Below are 19295 nucleotides of genomic sequence, written 5' to 3'. Positions count from 1 at the left end.
GGAAACAACAGGCAGCAGAGAGTCAGGGGAAAAAGAGACAGCAGGTCCTAGTGGAACCTAGTGGTCCTAGTGGATGGGAAAGATGGGAACATTTGTTTTAACCACAGAAGAGGGGAATGGTTAGGAGCTGGTTTGGAGTTGGGCTGCCTGAGTTTGAATCTAAGCTCAGCCTTTCTCCAGCTCTGTGGCCTTGGGAAAGTTATGAATCTTTAGCCTTAGTTTTCTCATCTGGAGATAAGAGTAGACTTGGGGTTGTTGAAATGGCCCTTTGAGATGGTTCCTGTTTGAGATGGAAGTGCTTTAGACATGTTCTGAGCCTTGTTGTTATGACTAGTATTATATAATACTAGAGGCCCGGTGCACGAAATTTGTACACGGTAGGAGGTACCCTCAAGTCCAGCTTGCACCCTCTCTAATCCGGGACCCCTCGTGGGACATTCCTCTCACAATCTGGGACCGCTGGCTCCTAACTGCTCACCTGCCTGCCTGCCTGATCGCCCCTAACTGCCCCCCTCTGCCAGCCTGGTCGCCCCCTACTACCCCCCCGCCCCCCGCCAGCCTGGTCACCCCATGCAGCCTGTGTTCGGTCGTCCATCTGGTTGTTTTGGTCGTGACGGCCCCTGGCTTTTTATATATTAGGATGCTATATGCTATTATAGTGTCTACGTAGTACTGATGCTAAATACTATTATAACACTAGTACATAACTAGTAGTGTTATCACCAGTATTACCAGTATGATCATGTGCTTTAGAAAGGGTTTTATAGCATTTGTGTCTATTCAGAAACCTAGTTACTGCCTAGGCCATTGGGTGGCTCAGTTGGTTAGAGCCTGGTCCTGTTTGCCAAAAGGTGGCAGTTCGATTCCAAGATGGCGGTGGATTAAGTGGAAAGGTGGGGGGGTGGAGGGATTAACCAAATAATTTATATGCATAACCCATGAACACAGACAATAGTGTGGTGAAGGCCTGGAAGGGGCGGGGCCAGAGTGAAAGGGATCAATGAGGGGGAAAAGGGTGGCAGTTCAATCCCTTTCAGGGTACATACCTGGGTTGCGGGTTCGATCCTCACATCGATGTTTCTCCCTTTCTCTCTAAGCACATCCTTGGGTGAGGATTAAATAAATTTTAAAAATTACTTCCCTCAGAGAGGGAGTGGGCACCCCATCAGTGGAGGTATTCAAGAGAATGCTCATTCTTGTGTGGGTGGAAGTCTGGGCCAAGCACCTCACTTCCCTTTTGGCCACCAACTCCTCTTCTCTCCTGTCTAGAGGAGGATTCAGCCATCCCCATCACCGTCCCCGGCCGCCTGCCAGTCTCCCTGGCAGGCCACCCAGTGGTGGCAGCCCAGGCAGTAGCAGTGCAAGCAGCAGCAGCCCAGGCAGCCGTGGCCGCCCAGGCAGCCGCCCTGGAGCAGCTTCGGGAGAAGCTGGAGTCTGGGGAGCCTCCGGAAAAGAAGATGGCCCTGGTGGCGGATGAGCAGCAACGGCTCATGCAGCGAGCGCTCCAGCAGAACTTCCTGGCTATGACAGCCCAGCTGCCCATGAGCATTCGTATCAACAGCCAAGGTATCAACCCACACCCCAGACCCACCATGCTCTCTGCATGTGTAACAAAATAAGGGTCTTGGAGCCAACCTATGTAAAAAGTGTCTATAAATCAATAAGAAAAAAGGCAAACAAATCAATAGGAAAAAATGGGCAGTTGTGACTAGTAAATTCCTATGAAAAGATGTTCAGCCCTGGCCGGTGTGGCTCAGTTGGTTAGAGTGTCGTCCTGTGCAGCAAAAGGTTACAGGTTCGATTTCTGGTCCAACCGATCGATGTTTCTCTCTCACATCGATGTTTCTCTCTCTCATCAATGTTTCTCTCTCCCCCTCTCCCTTCGCTTTCTTTAAAATCAGTAAACACATATCCCCTTGTAAGGATGGAAAAGAAAAGCTGTTCAGCTCCATCTAGGTGGGGATCTGCACGTTGACAAGGAGACACCACTTTTCACCCATCAGAGTTTGATAACATCAAGTGTTGCTCAGGATGTGAGGAAATGAGTCCTGCTGGTGGGAGTGTAAATAGGTGACAATTTGGCAATCTCTTAAAAAACAGAAAACGTGATCAGTGATCTGCTTGGTATCTACAGCAGAACCAGTGCAGGTGCTCAAGGAAATGTGGGTGTCTCCGCTGTCTGAAAGCAGGGAATTCCTATGAAGCCTTTCCAAGTGGTATAATGGTGAATTTTCAAAAAGCAGGGGATACCTGTATAGACAAGTTTGTTCACTGCAGTCATTTGCATGATGTTGTAACAGTGAGGCCTTGAAGCGATGTGTGTGTCCATCAGTGAGGAATGAGTGAGTCACGTCTGGAAGGAAGACTTTGTGGCTGTTAAAAAGAATGACTATGATTTGGGTGTGCAACATCGCTTAAGAATTACAATCATGATAAAAGCAAATGTCAGACACATGCATTCTTATTCCATATTTATTATGTCCTGTGTGTGCTGGTGGCAGATACAGTCCGCAGCTTTGTGAAGTTTAAAGTCAAGTGGGGATGATAGCTGTGAAATGGATCATTGCACCGATGAGTTTGTGATTCCAAATGGTGGCTTTTCTTCTTCCCACAGCCCCTGAGAGCCGCCCAGACTCAGCTGCAAACTTGACCAGCACCAATGGCAGCAATAGTATTAGCATGTCAGTGGAGATTAATGGAATTATGTATACAGGTAACACCTTGACACCTTCATTCCCCAGGTTAATTTAGGAGTCCTGGGTAATCTCTGGGTTTGGCCTGCATGAGCCCAGCCATTAGAGTGAGCAAAGTTCTTCCTTCCCTTGGAGACTTGAGTATATAATCAATGTAGTATGCTTAGCACAGTGCTCAGCACATAGTAAGTACTTGGCACCGTTCTAAGCACATAATAAGCACTTAGCATGGGGCTTAGCACATAATAAGTGCTCAAAAATACAGTTACCCTTGAACAACAAGGGTTTGGGCTACATGGGTCCACTTATACATGCTTTTTTTTTTTTTCAATAAATACTGGAAATGTATTTTCTTTCTTTTTTTTAAAATATATTTTTATTGGGTTCAGAGAGGAAGGGAGAGGGAGAGAGATAGAAACATCAATGATGAGAGAGTATCATTGATCGGCTGCCTCCTGCACGCCCCCCATTGGGGATTGAGCCCACAACCCGAGCATGTGCCCTTGATCGGAATCGAACCTGGGACCTTCCAGTCCGCAGTCCAATGCTCTATCTACTGAGCCAAACCAGCTAGGGCTAGGAAAATGTATTTTCTTGATGACTTTCTTTTCTTTTTAATGTTTTTATTTTTTTATTTTTAGAGAGAGGGGAAAGGAGAGGGATAGAGAGATAGAAACATCCATGAGAGGATCATCGATTGGCTGCCTCTGGGGATCGATCCCGCAACCCCAGGCATGTGCCCTGACAGGGAATCGAACCTGAGCATATGTCCTTGACTGGAATTCAACCTGGGACCCTTCAGTCCACAGGCTGATGTTCTATCCACTGAGCCAAACGGGCCAGGGCTCTGATGATTTTCTTAATAACATTTTCTTTTCTCTAGCTTACTTTATTATAAGAATTCAGTATATAAGACATAATACAAAATATGTGTTCAGCCCTAGCTGGTTTGGCTCAGTGGATAGAGCATCGGCCTGCGGACCAACGGGTCCCAGGTTCAATTGCAGTCAAGAGCACATGCCCCGGTTGCAGGCTCGATCCCCTGTAGGGGGCGTGCAGGAGGCAGCTGATCTATGATTCTCTCATCATTGAAGTTTCTATCTCTCTCCCTCTCCCTTCCTGTCTGAAATCAATTTAAAAAGAAAAAAATATATATGTGTTCATCACTGTTTATGTTATCAGTAAGGCTTCTGGTCAACAGTAGGCTATTAGTGGTTAAGTTTCGGGGAGTTAAAAGTTATATTTGGATTTTAAACTGTGCCAGGGGTTTCTGCCTCTCTAACACCTGTGTTCATGGGTGAACTGTACAAGTGATGTTTCAAAGTTCCTTGTAAAAAAAATGTAGTCAGGCCAGTTGCTCATTAGGCCACCAGGTGGTGCTAGGGACACAAAACAGCTGGGTTGCTGGGCAAAGACCCCCACAGGAAGCAGAGACTAAGATGAGGTGGTGGGTGTCCTCGTGGGTCCATGGGTGGACTTTGCAGGGGGTCATTGCTTGGGGGTCACATAATGTTTTAACTCTCCGTGACATGTCTCTCCTCCTGTCCTTGCCTTAGGAGTGCTGTTTGCTCAGCCACCAGCCTCCACACCATCCTCAGCTCCCAGCAAAGGCGGTGGTGGCAGCAGCCGGGGAGGAAACAGTGGGACCAGCAGCAGCGTGGGCAGCCAGGCCGGGCCAGCGGGGTTATCCGCACCCCCTACGTCTTCTACCTCAAATAATTCATTGCCTTAACTGCACCACTCCCCACCCGCCGCCCCACCCCCACCCCAGGAGCTGGTCAGACTGGGCAGGGTGTGGGAAAGGTGGGCCGAGCAGGGCCGGGGTGGTGGAAGATACGGGTGGGGAGGGGAAATATCCACAAAGGAGCCACAGCTAACACCAAAAATAGAAGAAAAAATATATACATATATATAAAGAAAATTTAATAAAACAGGGGAAAACCAAGGAACACTTGAATTACTCAGGTTTCAGACATTCAGAGAGACGAACTGTAAGAACAGCTAAGGAAATCAGGAAAGAGAGCGGCAGATACTTCCCAGGGCTTTCCTGCAGCCCTGGCGGGCCGATTTGGACTGGCGTCTGGTGTCTGGTTTGGACCAGTTGCAATGTAAGGCCAGATCCTGTTTACCTCATACATCCCTGCACTGTGTGTTTTCATTTTTGTCTGTTTTTTTTTTTTTTTACTTTTGTTCCTGTTCATCACACACTCATCCACTCATCACACACCCAGCTCCTTGTTTTGAATGAACCCCCTGAGCCAAGATCAGTTGAATTTTTTTTCTTGTTGCTTTTGGGAACTTTTTATTATTATTATTATTATTTTTTAAAGAAATAGCGATATTCAAGCTCTATAGGGTTTTTAAGAGGTTTTGGGGGGTTTTGTTCTGTAAATGTTCTATTTTATTCTTGGGGGAGGAATCAAACCTTAGGAAAAGGATATATATCTCTATATATTTGTGTTCATTCAGGGAAACGGGACTTAAAAAAAGCAAAAAGGAAAAAAAAGGTAATACCCTTTCCATTTTCCCCATGACTGAATTGGGTTCTGTGTGCATCTCCTGTGCTGCAGTAGGCAGCTAGCCAAGCACAGGACACTGTATCCCTGGGCTAGAGCCAGAAAAGGTAATGAACTCAGGTGCTGAGGGCAGGGCTGGAGTGGGGTCCATGCAGGGGCAAGCCGAGGGGGAACTGGGAATGTGAATGCTGAATGGCAGGCCAAGACGCTCGATGCTTTTTCTCATTGTGCCGTGCGTGCTACCTGTCAGGGATCTGGAAGTCTTAACTAGAAAGGAAGTGGTGGATAAAGGGCCAGGGCCTGGGCCTGGGCGGGGATGGCCGTCATAGCCTCAGGCTCCTGTCTCAGGGATGAACACGGCCTGGGGACTCTCTCTGACCTGGAAGGGCTGCTTTTTTGTTTGTTTGTTTAATATGTTTTTATTGATTTCAGAGAAAGAAGGAGAGGGAGAGAGAAAAACATCCATGAGAGAGAAGCATCGACCGGCTGCCTCCTGCACACTCCCTGCTAGAGATTGAGCCCACAATCAGACTTGTGCCCTGACTGGGAATCCAACCTCCGGGGTCACTGAGCCACGCCGGCAGGGCTGAACGGGCTGCTCTGGAAGGCACCTCTGCTCAGCACTGTACCACCACCGCTTTTGAAAGGGCTGCTTTCAAAGACACATGGATATTTGGGGGCTGGGGTGAGCCAGGCTTAGCTCAGATTGAGGTTTTTGAGGCCGTCGTCCTGAACACCCCACCCCTTCCCATCTCCTTCACTTGGTCCCTTCACACTCTCTCGGCCCCTGGCAAGGCCACACCTGCTGTAACTAAAGGAACTAAACAGAGGCCATGGGGAGGCTGCACCCGCTCCCAACGTGACCACTCACCCCAGGTTAGAAGGTGGTCGTCCGTGGGAGGGCTGGGTGGGGGGTTTATTTCAGTGGCTGGTGACGGTCTTCACCATGAGGTAGCACCCTCTGTCCAAAAGCCCAGGCGGGGTTCGGGGACTCCCTTGGCCCCCCTGCCCTTGCTAGGTCCCTGAGGACCAGGTGGTGCTGATTGAAAAGGTGCCTCCCACCACTTGGCGCTCTTTCCTGTCACTGAGTTTGCCTGGAAACTCTAATTGGGCCCCGGCAGCCTGGCCTGGCCTAACGATGCCAAAAATGGCAGTGCCCACCCGGCAGCCTCCCGGGTTCCTGAGCCAGGGATCCCGGACCCAGGGTCATCTTGTGGCCTTGGGGACCTGGGAGGGGAGAGCATCCTGATCCCCCCACCCAGTCTGGGTTTGCTCGGGTGTGATGCTGGGGTGTCTTTGGGGAGAGCCCCTTTCTTTGGTATATCTCAGGGTCGAGGACACCCTCCACCTCCCAGGGCAGTGGTGGCTGCAGGCATGTGGGGTTTCCTCTCTGTTTTTCCTTATGCAAGATTCTCCTCCCCGTTTCTTACTGCAGCAGTACAATCACTGGGGGAGGAGGATCTTTGTGCCCAGGAGCCGTGATCCCGGATGCTCCTCCTCTCTTCTCCCCTGACCTGACCCCCTGGAGCTCCGTGGGGCCCACGTGGGGGTGTCTGCTGCCTGGTTATTTCTACCTCGGGTCTGACTCTTGATGCCAAAACCCCTCCCGGCCTGCCCTCCTTGGCTGGCTCAGGGTTTCGGCACGTACCAGTACCTGTCCCCCTCCCACCTACGTCGTGGGCGTGTCCACCTGAGAGTCTGCCTGGGTGCTGTCTCTGGTCACATGAGTGTGTGTGTGTGTGTGTGTGTCTGCGTGTGTTGGGTGTTGTGTCTTGTGGGTGATACAGCCCCCAGATCTAACTCAGGGCATGCCTATTGTTCATGGTGATTGTAGGGGGCCAGGGTGGGGGGGTCAGGGGGGCAGCCCGGGGGGAGCCGTGGGCAGCGGGGGGAAGAGGTGGAAAGATGAGGGGGAGCTCCAGGCTGGGGCAGTGGTGTGCCTCTGCCTTGAGTCCCCTCTGCCAACCCCAGCTCAGGGCAACCTCCTGTTGGTGAGGGTTCTGGGGTGCAGCTCAGCACCCCTTTATGCAAACCGGGTGTGGACGGGACAGCCACCTCTGTCAGCGGCTGGCTTGTGCACTGTTCATTCTGGAACGGGTGGGGCTTAGCTGCACAGAGCATGTAGGGAGTCCCAAACTCAGGGTCAGGAGGGGCTCCGGGGCTAACCTAACTGCTCAAGAGGTGTTTGTTACAGGCTGCTTCTAGAATCTTCCTGGTGACCCCTAAACTGCAGCTGTCGGGCAAGGGGCAGGCAGAGGCGTCGGGCAGCAGAGTTAGTTTTTAATAGTTGTGCGTTTGTACAGTCACTTTTTTTGCTTTTATGACTTTTGCCCACTTCTATCATTTTTCTCTTGCTTGCTTGTGCATTTTTTTCTTGGCAAACACGAATGAATTCAGCCTTTCATTCCTGACATGTGAAATTTCAGTTTCTCTGGGGTTTGTCCGATGGCGTGGGGACCACGCCTGAACTCAGGTTAAAGGAAAAAACTTTTTAAAAAGTTATAAACTACTCTACCTCTGGCCGGGCCTCGCCTGTCAGTCACCCTGGCCGGTGGGGCAGCTGGTAAGGATTTCAGTTCTACAGAACATTCAGGTATTAGGGGGGTGGGGGGCAAAAGACCAAAAAAAAAAAACGGGGGGGAGGTGTGATTTTGGAATTTAAAAGAACACTGAAAGTTTACATTTTATAACTATTATGCAGATTGTATTTAAATTTCAGAAATATTTAAGACAATTGTAACCCTGTAAAGCTGATGAGATATTAAAACAAGACAAAACACTTCTGACTTTTAACAGAAAACGTCTCGGTGGTCATTTCCTGGGCGTCACCGCACCCTGCCTGGGTCCAGTGAGCAGAAGGCACAGGGGCTAATGCAGGGGTCCTCCAGTGGGGACTGCGCCCCCAGGGAACACGGGGCAATGTCTGGGGACATCTGTGGTTGTCACGACTGGGGGTGCTCCTGTCGTCAAGAGGGTGAGGCCAGGGATGCTGCTCAGCTCCCCCAGAGAGCCCAGCACAGCTCCATCCACGAGTGACCAGGCTCCGGTATCGGCAGTTTAGAGAGGGAGACACTAGCTGAGCCAGGTCTGAGGGTAGCTCCCTCCCCCTGTGTCAACCTGCTGGTTCCTCCAGCCCCCTAGCCTAGGCCTCCTGCTCTCCTGGGTTCTGATGCCCAGTGTTACTCCCGAGTTGTCTGACTCAAACCCCTAGGGCACGTGGCCTGGCCCCTGCCCCCTCCTTGCTGGCTTCATTTTGGTTCTCGGAGGAAGCCACCCTGGGCCTACCTCTTTCCAGCCTGCCCCGCTGTGCTTTGGTTCACATTTTATTTTATTTTATTTTATTTTTTATTTTTTTAAATATATTTTATTGATTTTTTACAGAGAGGAAGGGAGAGGGATAGAGAGTTAGAAACATCGATGAGAGAGAAACATCGATCAGCTGCCTCCTGCACACCCCCTAATGGGGATGTGCCTGCAACCAAGGTACATGCCCTTGACCGGAATTGAACCTGGGACCTTTCAGTCCGCAGGCCGACGCTCTATCCACTGAGCCAAACCGGTTTCGGCATTGGTTCACATTTTAGCATTTGTCTTTCAGGACAGTCTGGCTCCAAAGAAACCAGACCAAGGGACGATCTGGCTGTTGGGCTGCAGTTGCAACCCGTGGGCTCAGCCCAGATAGAGAGGGAAACCCTGGTTCTCGGCCTCCAAACCCAAACCTGACAGCAGCATGCAGGTTGCTGCCTGTAAAAGATTCCCTGGGCTGCCCCTCACGGCACCCACACCCGGGGGACATGATGGGCTCCAGGTCAGCATGGTCGGGAGGTGGACAGGCCCAGCCTCCTGCCACCTGGCTCCCCTGCCACCAGTTCTGGGCGGTGGCTGGCCTGGGCCTGTCCCTTCCAGCTGGGTCAGCCCCCACCTGGTTAGGAGTCTGGAAAAACAACCCGCTCCTGTGGCCCATTTCATCCAGCATTTTCCATCCATGCCAGAAATGGCTTGGCGACAGCTCTATCTCCATGGGCCTGGGAGCCTGGAGAAGACAGAGGTTAACCCACCTGCCTCTCTGAGCCCCTACTCCCCAGGGACATAAAGGAAAAGTGTTTCGTGTTGTGTTTGTTTTCTTTAAAGCCCTTTCCGACAAACTGGATGGGCTAGTCTAGCATCTTTATTCCTCGGCTGAAGAGGCCTAGAGAGGGACTGGGGGCCCTGAGGTCACACAGCTCCTGCGGGCACGAAGGGAGGGGTCAGACTCCACCACCTCTCCCCGCCTCCCAGCCCCGAGGCGCCTCCTGCCTCCTGCTCTGCTTGTTAGGAGGCAGAGAGGCTCCCGGGAGATGAAACTCAAAACGAGGCCTGATTAGCGGGAGGGAGAGGCAGACCGAGGTGGGGGGGGGGGGGGGCGGCTGTGGAAAGGAAGCCTGAGAAGGATGGTTGCTTCTGGACTCATCCACTGTTCCTTACACGTTAATGCACATCATGGGAGCCGCTCCGTGTGTTCAAGGCCCCCACCCCCAGGGCAGGGTGTGAGGTGTGGCTGGGCTCCCGGAAAGGCAGGGTCTGGTTTGGTTCCGCAGTGTGTGCCAGTGCCTGCAAACGGGGGCTTAGAACCAGAGGGATTGTGCAGGCTCCTGTGCCTCAGTTTCCCCAAGCCTACTTGCTGCTGCCGCCCAACTACCACCAAGGCCCCTCAGCTTGGATTTGGGAGGTGGCGCCTGGCTGGCACCAAGGAGGTCTAGAGACTGGGTGGTCTGCAGGCCCCCAAAGTGTGGCTTTTGTCTTGCTCCTCTGACACAACTGGTCTGTCCTCATTCCAGGAACGGGGCTGGGGGTGGGGTGACCTCTGACCTGACAGCAGCCTGGCCTACTGGGTCCCCAGGGAAGGGAGGAGGGGAGGAGGAGAGGGAGAGGCCTGTTAGGGGGCCTGACTGCAATCCAGCAGTCCTGCCCTGGGGCACCGCCTGGACGTGTTCCAGCCTGAGCATCCACCCTCAGTCCCTTATCCCCATTGGCACAGTTGGTCCTCTGCAAGCCCTACCAGCTGGGCCCACCCATGTCCTGGAATCTGGAATCTGGAAATTTCCAGGCCAGCCTTCCCAGGATGAGGACACAGACCCTTTAGCTCCGAGGAACCCCCACTTTGCATGTGGGGAATAGGCCCAGGGGTGTGCAGTGACCTGCCCCAGGGCTCAGAAGTGCCCATTTCAAGCCCTGAGCTGCTGTTTAGAAGGGCCACCTTGGCCCACCCCCTGGTTCTGCAGAGTACTGGATTTCAGCAAAGATTTGGTTTTGGGGGGAAAAACGAAAAGATATTTTATTTTGGTGTTTGAGAAGGGTCATTTATCATTGAAGGTATCTTATTTCTCTTATTCACACTTCAAAAACATTTGAGAAACCTGGGGTCATTCCCTGGTTATGGTGGTGGAATTCAGGAACAGCTGGTTCTAGTTCCAGTCCGTCTTTGGACTAGATGGTCCCAGCCTCAGTTTCCCCATTTAGCTAGTGCTGGGGTTTGAGACACCGAGCTCTCCTCAACCTACAAAAGCCCTTCAGTTTCCCATGCCCCAGGAAAAAAATGAAATGCAGGCTCCCCACTGCCCACGAGGCCCTAGATGGCCCAGCGCCCCCTCTAGGGTCTGGCCGTAGGGCCTTGGCACTGCCTCTGCCCACCTTTCTCTTCAAGTTGTTAGTTCCCTGCTTACAGGACACCTCCTCCGGGAAGTCCTTCCCGCCCGGTAACTGCTACGCCCTGTGGCCCCAGGGCTGGGAGCGGCCCACACTCCGCCTCCCGGTCCACGGCTCCCGCCTGCCACCTGGTGGCCGGAACTGGGCCTGCGGGGTCTGGGCGCCCTTTGCATTGGCGTGAGGGCCGTGCTCAGCATCCAGTTGTAGGCACCCCAAATCGGGCGCCCCGGGAGTTGCTTGTGGACACACTGCCCCAGACAGCCAAGTCTCCCGGGCTGGAGATTTATATATATTTTTAATATATATTTTATTGATATTTTATAGAGAGGAAGGGAGAGGGATAGAGAGCTAGAAACATCGATGAGAGAGAAACATCAGTCAGCCGCCTCCTGCACACCCCCACTGGGGATGTGCCCTCAACCAAGGTACATGCCCCTGACCGGAACCGAACCCGGGACCCTTCAGTCCGCAGGCCGACGCTCCATCCACCGAGCCAAACCGGTCTCGGCGAGATTTCTATTTTTAAAGTGATTTTTCCCTTTCCAAAGATTAGCAACTAATTCCACGTTTTAAAGTAATTTTTTAGACGTGGCCGGGACAGCAGCTGTGACCTGAAGTTAGGCGCTCCCGACGTGTTTGGCCTGCACCAAGTTCATGAAATGAAAATGTGGATTTTGTAGCCCGCCCCCCCGCCCAAGAAGAAGGGTCCAGGGGTAGGCTGATGGTGGATCCTGAGTACGCGCTTAATTACACTGTATTAAGTGACGCCAAATATGTTATGTCGGGACAGAGTCTGCCCTTGACGCCTGTGAGGTCGGTACTTTATTATTTGCGTATTAAAAATAAAAAATAAAAAGAATCCGAGAGCGCCAAGCGTGAAAGACAAGCCGGACTTCCAAGCTCTGAACCTACTAACTTCTCGCAGAAGACCCTGGGCCTTGATTCCTTTTCCATCTGGTTTCGCAAGAGGTCTCCCACCAAGATCTTCGATCAGACGTTGCGCCCCAGGATTCTCAGCGGACCCGGTGTGCCGGGGGCGGCGGCGGGCCAGTCCACAGGGGAGTCCGCCCTCCAGCCGCCGGAGGCGGGACAACGTCGGCGCCGCTCTAGCCCTCGCGGCCAAGTCGCCCACCTCTTGCTGGTGTGACGCACTTCCGGGGCGGTGGGAGAGAAAGATGGCGGCGCCCATTGAGGTAGCCGTGTGTACAGACTCGTCTGCCCAGTTGTGGAGCTGCGTCGTCTGGGAGCTCCACTCGGGCGCTAACCTGCTCACGTACCGCGGCGGCCAGGCTGGGCCCCGGGGTCTGACGCTGCTCAATGGCGAATACCTGCTGGCGGCGCAGCTGGGCAAGAACTACATCAGCGCCTGGGAGCTGCAACGGAAGGTGCGGCGGCGCGTGCCAGGGCTCGAACTCCGCTGGGGGTGCGCGGAACGCCTTAGACTGGGGTCGACGGGGTCTGCCCATGCCCTGAACCGGGAGGAAGTCTCGGTTAGGGCGCTCTGCGCGTGCGCGGGTCGGGGGTGGTTACGTGTGTCAAAGGGAGGTGCGCGTGCCCCGGGCGGGCTGGGCGAAGTGAGGGGGCGGGCCTGAGGCTGCTGGCCAGGCACTTGGGAGCCTGAAGGGATGGGGAGGTAGGGGGTCCCTAAAGAGAGCTGTGCGGAAAGGGGCGCGAAGTTTTGTGGTTGGTTTTTAAACTAGGATCTATCTACTGACTCTGCAGTATTTTTAAAAGTTGATTAGAGAGAGAGAGAAACATAGGTTTGCTCCACGCTATTTTGTTGTTAATCCTCACCGGAGGATATTTTTTTCATTGATTTTTAGGGGGAGAGAGAGAGGGAAAGAGAGAAACATCAATGTGTTGTAAACATCGATTGGTTGCCTCCTGCATGAGCCCGGACCAAGGCCTGGGCCAGGGAGGAGACTGCAACCAAGGTACCTGCCCTTGACCAGAATGTAGCCCAGGACCTTTGATCCGCAGGCCGACGCTCTATCCACTGAGCCAAACCGGCTAGGGCCACCCATTTTTTAAAAAAATATATTCTTTATTGATATCAGAGAGGAAGGGAGAGGGAGAGTAGAAACATAAATGATGAGAGAGAATCATTGATTGGCTGCCCCATACTGGGGATCGAGCCCGCAACCTGGGCAGGTGCCCTTGACCTGAATCGAACATGGGACCCTTTGGTCCGCAGGCCTACGCTCTATCCACTGAGCAAAACCGGTTAGGGCTCCATCTATTTTTTTCTTGGCTTCGTGCGGGAGGGGTCAAGCTGCATTCTAAGGCTGGTTTGTTAGCACCGGACTCAGGGATGGGTCAGCAAACTTCTAAGGGTTCTAATTTAAAGGGAGAGTTTGTAGTTGGGGTCTCATGGGTCTCCTAGGCTTGGAGAGTGAAGGTCTGAGGCCTGGTGAGCCCCTGAAAAGGTAGCCCGGGAGACTTTCATCCTCCCAAAAAAGACACTATCCTTACTCCTTGGAGCCCATGGTGTCTCCTCTTAAAGCACCCCAAAATTCTGTTCCTGCAGCTGCATGCTGCCTTTTTCTGCCAGCTGGCATCTCTTGGGACAAGCATTGTGCTCTGGCTTTGCCTGGTGTGGGCCACACAGAACTTGTTTTCCCATTTTAGAGGTTTGGAAACTGAGGCTCAAGGTCACGGATGGGACCTTAGGAAGGCAGGATTGGGGAATAAGACGACTGGCCTTTGCGTTTTCCAGCCCCATCGCCCTCCTGGACTCACTGTGCCTCTCCCACCCCATCCCTATGCCCATAGGAGCACCATCTTTTCTTTTTTTTTAAATATATGTGTATACTTTTAAATTGATTTCAGAGAGGAAGGGAGAGGGGGAGAGAAAGAGAAACATCAATGATGAGAAAGAATCATCGATTGGCTGCCTCCTTTAGGCCCCACACTAGGGATCGAGCCCACAGCCCAGGCATGTGCCCTGACTGGGAATCCATCCGTGACCTCCTGGTTCATAGGTCTACACTCATCCACGGAGCCACGCTGGGCGGGCACGAGCACCACCTTGCTCTTATCCAAGGATTTGCCATTCTCCACCTCCAGCATGCAAAGCCTGGGCTGGAGTGGACACTTCTTTACTGAACCGTGAATTTGCTCAAACCATCTCTATCCCCATTCTTTAGGTTTTCTTGGATTTACCAGCCGCCTGGGCACCCCCCACTCACTCTCCTCACTGCCCCATGGCTCCCAAGTTCTTCATGAAGCTCACAGGCTTCTTATGTTCCTCTAGGACCAGCTCCAGCAGAAGATCATGTGCCCCGGGCCTGTTACCTGTCTGACCACATCGCCCAACGGCCTCTACATGTTGGCAGGGATTGCAGAGAGCATATACCTCTGGGAGGTGAGTGTCAGAGCCAGGGTCATGGGGCTTAGCCTATGGACTGCGGAGTTAGACCACCAACAGCGTTGTCACCAACACTTGGTTGTTTGAGATGGGAGACCTGCCTCACCTCCTGTGCAGACAGTGTAGGATTTGGGGCCAGAAGGTGGGTATAACCACCTCTGCCTTGCCTGACCTTAACCTTGACCTGCAAAATAGAGGTCTGCCAAGGAAACTGAGTTCTCTGCAAGATGGGAGAAGCTTTGTTATCTCATCCTGGGACTTTTAAACCTTAGTCCTGGTTCTGAAACAGGAAGCAGTTATTCATGCACAGGGAGAGAAACGGAGGCAGGGAGAGGCTCCTCACAGATTGCCCATCATGGTAGAAACCTTTGCCCTGATTGCTGCCAGCCTGGTGCCGGGGGCATGATAGAAACCAGTGGCTTGTGGCCTGATGGGGACATCTTAGGAGGTCGCCCCTCCTTGATGGGGCACCGTCATAGTACTCCAGGCCATTGGGTTTGCTGTCTGGCCCTAACTCCCGAATTCCTAACCAGTGTGAGCTGTGACCACATGGGGGCGCCCTACACGGCCACCAGGCAGGAGCCCAGGCTGAGGGCTTTCACAGCTGCCTCCACAGCTGCCACTGTTGACCTATCCCTCTTGCTCTTTGAGTGTGTGTGTTTGGGGGGGGGTTGGGGGGCCAGGGTGAACAAGTGTGTGTCTGACAAAGTTTCCTTCTTGTAAGGAGACCTGTTTAGATTTGGGGCCATCCTACTCTACTGTGATCTCACCTGAACTGATGACACCTGCAAAGCCCCTATGTTTAAGTAAGGACACAGATTCCAGGAGTTAGACATGAACATATTTATTTGGGGGACACAGTTTAACCCATGACATCATCGGTGTTCCCTCCCCCGACGCCGTAGCCCTTCATAGGTGTTGTGTGATGGACTCACCTGTCCCTGCTACCAGGTGCCTCCCTCTTCAGGAGGCTGATCTGCTCAGCTTATTGCTGGTTTGGGTTTCCCCTCCCCCAGGTTTCACAGCAAGAGGTGCTCCCCCACTCCTCCTGCTAGACCAAGTGTGGAGGCTGCATTCGAAGCCCCTCACAGCTGGCCTGGAAGACTGTGACGTCCTGCTGTGACAGTCACCATGAGGAGCCGCCCGCTTGTGGTCCTGGTCCACCTGCTCCTGAAAGGACCAGCTCCCTCACCAGCTCTGTCACTCCCACCCATTCCTTTTCTGGGTGCTGTAGTCGCACCTCCCTTCTCCCTGCCCCTGGGCAGACTCTCCCTTCAGGGCACCTCGGTAACCTGCCAGCGGGGGACCAGGCACTCACCCTGTGTCCTGCCCTGACCTGCGTGTGCCCTGCCTTCCCCAGGTCTCCACAGGGAACCTCCTGGTCATCCTGAGCCGCCACTACCAGGACATCTCCTGCCTGCAGTTCACAGGGGACAGCAGCCACTTCCTCTCGGGCGGCAAGGACTGCCTGGTGCTGGTGTGGAGCCTGTGCAGGTAGCGCCCTGACCCACTCGGGCCTGCGCCTAGTCCATAGCTTCCAGCCAGGTGAGGCCTCAGCACAGAGGGCAGGAGCCTGCCCTGCAGAAGGCCTTGCCAAAGTCCCGGGGCCAGAAGGAACTGGGTCTGGGGCCTGCAGGTCAGGTGGACTGTTGTGAGGACAGTGTGATTGGTTTGTCCAGGGACCGTTTGGAGACACCTGAGAATTTTCTGCCAGTGGGATGGGCCCAGTGGGGGTGTGGAGGCGGGTGGAGGCATCAGGGTGCAGCCCTCCCCCTGAATCCACTTCTCCGGCAGCGTGCTGCAGGTGGACTCCTCCAGGACCCCAGCCCCCCGGCATGTTTGGTCCCACCATACCCTCCCCATCACAGACATGCACTGTGGCTTTGGGGGGCCCTTGGCCCGGGTGGCCACAGCCTCGCTGGACCAGACGGTGAAGGTAGGATCGGCCCCCCTCCCCCACAGTGGATCTGTGAGCTGGGATGGGGTGGCTGGCAGGGTCTTGGCTGATGAGAGTCAGTGAATCTCCTGCTCCCCCCAAGCTGGTAGCTCTATACAGCTGTTAATCCCCCAGTGCTTCCCACCTCAAGGACATCCATGGGACGGCAATCTAGGCCTGTGTTGGTTCTGAAATTCTCGTTTGGCCACCTGCCCCTGGTGGCTCCCTGAGTCCTTGGGGATTGGAGGATGTCCAGCCTTTAGGTCTTTGTCCTTGGTGGTGGTGGTTGTGGAAGGCAGAATCCAGGCCTGACAGCAGCTAAAATGGAGTGACGGGGTCCTGGGCATGAGAACCCAGCTGTGTCTTAGGAAGTGCCCAGTGCTGAGATCCCCGAGGACAGCTCCCTTCTGAGGTTCTGTGGCGGGCAGGGTCTCCCCGTCAGGGCTGCTCAGCTCCCTGCACCATTGGGACCCCAGCGTCTGTGGAGCCCCCATCCCATATCCCGCCTGCCCCCAGCTGTGGGAGATCTCCTCAGGCGAGCTGCTGCTCTCTGTGCTCTTTGACGTGGGCATTATGGCTGTGACCATGGACCTAGCTGAGCATCACATGTTCTGCGGTGGCAGTGAGGGCTCCATCTTCCAGGTCGACCTCTGCACCTGGGTGAGTGGTGGGTGCCTGGGCCCGTGGTTGGAGGCTTATGGGACAGTGGGACACCCAGGGTCCATCCTTCAAAGGCCCTGGGACTGTGCATCCTCCCCTGCATCTAGGTCTTTGAGCCAATTGGGCTCTTCCCCTGCCCATCACCCCAGTTCCCTGGGGCCCCCAGGGCTGAGGTACAGCTGTACCTTCTGCTCACTGGCCCCTCGGCCTCCACAGCCTGGACAGAGAGAGAAGAGCTTCCAGTCAGAGCAGGACAGCGGGAAGGTGTTCAAAGGCCACAGGTGTGGGGACCAGACTGATAGCTGGGGAGGGGCCCTGTTCTCTTGCTCCTGGGGTTGGGGGTCATTTGGGCCACCCTTTCTCAGACCTGTGTCCCTAGGAACCAGGTGACCTGCCTGTCAGTGTCCACTGATGGCAGCGTGCTGCTCTCCGGCTCACATGACGAGACCGTGCGTGTCTGGGACATCCAGAGCAAGCAGTGCATCAGGACAGTGACCCTCAAAGGTGGGGCTGGGGGCAGAAGACCAGCAGGCTGTAAGCTGTGTGGCTTTGCCCGTTTGTCCACACCCCAGCCACTTGGCTGGGTGCTGGGAGGTAGGACCAGCTAGAGGAAAGTAGATGGGCCACTCTGGACAGGTGGGTGGGTTTGAGGAGTGGAGGGTGTGGGAGCCATGGCCCAGGCCTGGCCGAGGCAGCTCCTGACTGGCCACTTGCCCTACCACAGGCCCCGTGACCAACGCCTTCATTATGCTGGCGCCGGTCAGCATGCTGAGCTCCGACTTCAGGCCCAGCCTGCCCCTGCCACACTTCAACAAGCACCTGCTGGGCGCTGAGCACGGGGATGAGCAGCGCCGCGGGGGCCTTACTCTGCGCCTGGGCCTCCACCAGCAGGTACTGGTACTTCTACAGCAGGTTCCCTGCCCTGGCTCGGCCCCTACAGCATGGCTCTGTGCTCCCTGCGGGTAGGGTTCCTGGCCAGGATCCCTGTGAGGACCCTCCACATATGCCCTCAGGGAGGAGACCCCTCTGAATGCATTGCTGAGCCGAGGCTGGTGGCCCGCACCTGACCTCAGAAAGCACCTTCCACACTACAAGCAGACCACATACCAGGGTACATTCTCGAATAAGCAAACAAGCCTGACCAAAGACGCTGTATCCAGTGCCTTCTCCAGCAGGACAGGAGGCGGTGCTCACTCCCCTGGCGCCCACCAGGACCTCCCCGCCAGAGATCACCCCTGGCCTGTCCTCGGCAGGGCCTGTCATTGCCACTCTGGCTATGCTCAGTCCACCTCTGTCCACTGTTCCCGTGCCCTGGAATCATGAGCCTCACGAAGGTGTCCAGGCCCCTCGCTCAGACATCATGATGGATGGCAGGACCCAGTGCCTGTCTGCCAGCCAAGGGCAGCATGTCTAGACTGCATCGAGCTGGAGGTGGACGGGCTTTCCGTTGCGGCAATGTCCATGCATGTCGGTGGGTGGGCAGGTTCTGCCCACATGCTAGCTGGCCCTTTTCTGGAGCCTTCTTGGCCCTGGTGTCTGCATATCCCCCAAACCCTGGCTCTAATCCCACACCCCTGGTGTGGCCTTGAATGTCCCCATCCCTTGGGCACAGTCCTGCAACAGGCAGCAGACTTAAGGAGGCTGATCACGTTGCTTCCTGCTGGCTGTGGGTTAGAGGTGGAGCCTCCCACAGAGACATCACCCTCAGTGAGGACACTTGGAACCTGTCTGTCCGTCTGTGAGAGGCATCAGGATGGCACCTCCCTCACCTTTTGGGTGGTGTGAGCAGGGTGGTGAGCCCAGAGGTCACTAAGGCAGCCCCTTCTTTTGCAGGGATCGGAGCCCAGCTACCTGGAGCGAGCAGAGCAGCTGCACATGGTAATGTGCAGCACAATGGAAAAGGTGGGTAGGGCCATGGAGAAGGGTGAGGCTGGAGTGGGGTGTGGTGGAGTGGGACTGGTAATTGTGGAGGAGATTCTCCCCTACCCCACCCCAAAATGTCAGAGGGCCCTCCGCCCTGAGCGCCCCCACCCCTCAACCCTGCTCCTTCCCAGAATGTGCTGGGCGGTCAGGACCAACTGCGGATCCGAATCACGGAGTTGGAAGACGAGGTGCAGAACCTGCGCAAGATCAATCGAGACCTGTTTGACTTCTCCACCCGCATCATCACCCGGCCTACAAAATGAGTGCAGGACCAGACTCCTACCATGGACAGGCCGACAGCCACCCACCCGGGGCCACTGGGCCAAAGCCCCCAGACCAACAGCACTGTTACAAGCTCTCCCTTCCCTGGTTCCGTGTTTGGATTGTTATTTGCATGAGAGGTCGTTTGTCTGTGTTGATCCACTCGTGTCTGTTGTGTCCAGTTGGTGCTATTTTGTTTTTAACAAAAGATCTAAAAGTCTGTCCTCTTGAGTCCTCCGTGTGTGCTGAGGGTT

General features: G+C 54.3%; 2 protein-coding genes across 7 annotated transcripts in view; both read left to right on the top strand.

Annotated features, from left to right (window-relative positions):
* The window catches only part of ARID3A (AT-rich interaction domain 3A), a 39186-nt gene extending 32142 nt beyond the window's left edge, over positions 1-7044 (top strand). For all 3 annotated transcript variants that reach the window (XM_079773267.1, XM_079773268.1, XM_079773266.1), the window contains exons 7-9: positions 1270-1566; positions 2615-2713; positions 4250-7044. In XM_079773267.1, the coding sequence (XP_079629393.1) occupies positions 1270-1566; positions 2615-2713; positions 4250-4425 (572 nt within the window). In that variant the 3' untranslated portion in view covers positions 4426-7044. The remainder of the gene's footprint in view (positions 1-1269; positions 1567-2614; positions 2714-4249) is intronic.
* A 4986-nt stretch (positions 7045-12030) lies between these two features.
* Positions 12031-19239, top strand: WDR18 (WD repeat domain 18). 4 transcript variants are annotated; one of them, XM_079770965.1, is made up of 10 exons: positions 12047-12279; positions 14148-14258; positions 15622-15755; positions 16056-16197; positions 16714-16857; positions 17074-17138; positions 17237-17361; positions 17582-17748; positions 18691-18759; positions 18912-19231. In XM_079770965.1, exons 1-10 carry the CDS (start codon positions 12070-12072, stop codon positions 19041-19043), a joined length of 1299 nt encoding a protein of 432 aa, XP_079627091.1. In that variant the 5' UTR covers positions 12047-12069; the 3' UTR covers positions 19044-19231. The 4 variants fall into 4 exon arrangements, 3 of the variants coding, with proteins under 3 accessions (XP_079627089.1, XP_079627090.1, XP_079627091.1); XM_079770963.1 differs by having other exon boundaries at positions 12035-12279; positions 16714-17138; positions 18912-19239; XM_079770964.1 differs by lacking the exon at positions 17074-17138 and having other exon boundaries at positions 12038-12279; positions 17223-17361; positions 18912-19233.
* Positions 19240-19295: the final 56 nt, after the last annotated feature.

The sequence above is a fragment of the Cnephaeus nilssonii genome (genome assembly GCF_951640355.1).
Source record: "Cnephaeus nilssonii genome assembly, chromosome: 5".
NCBI classification, from domain to species: domain Eukaryota; kingdom Metazoa; phylum Chordata; class Mammalia; order Chiroptera; family Vespertilionidae; genus Cnephaeus; species Cnephaeus nilssonii.
The sequence above is the reverse complement of the archived record's forward strand: the minus strand, read 5'-3'. Positions and strand labels throughout refer to the sequence as shown.

Excerpts from the sequence above, each read along its gene's own strand:
- WDR18 (XM_079770963.1), top strand. The coding sequence starts at position 12,070 with ATGGCGGCGCCCATTGAGGTAGCCGTGTGTACAGACTCGTCTGCCCAG. Across the intron at positions 14,259-15,621 it reads AGAGCATATACCTCTGGGAG|GTCTCCACAGGGAACCTCCT; the intron begins GTGAGTGTCAGA and ends TGCCTTCCCCAG. Across the intron at positions 18,760-18,911 it reads TGTGCAGCACAATGGAAAAG|AATGTGCTGGGCGGTCAGGA; the intron begins GTGGGTAGGGCC and ends GCTCCTTCCCAG.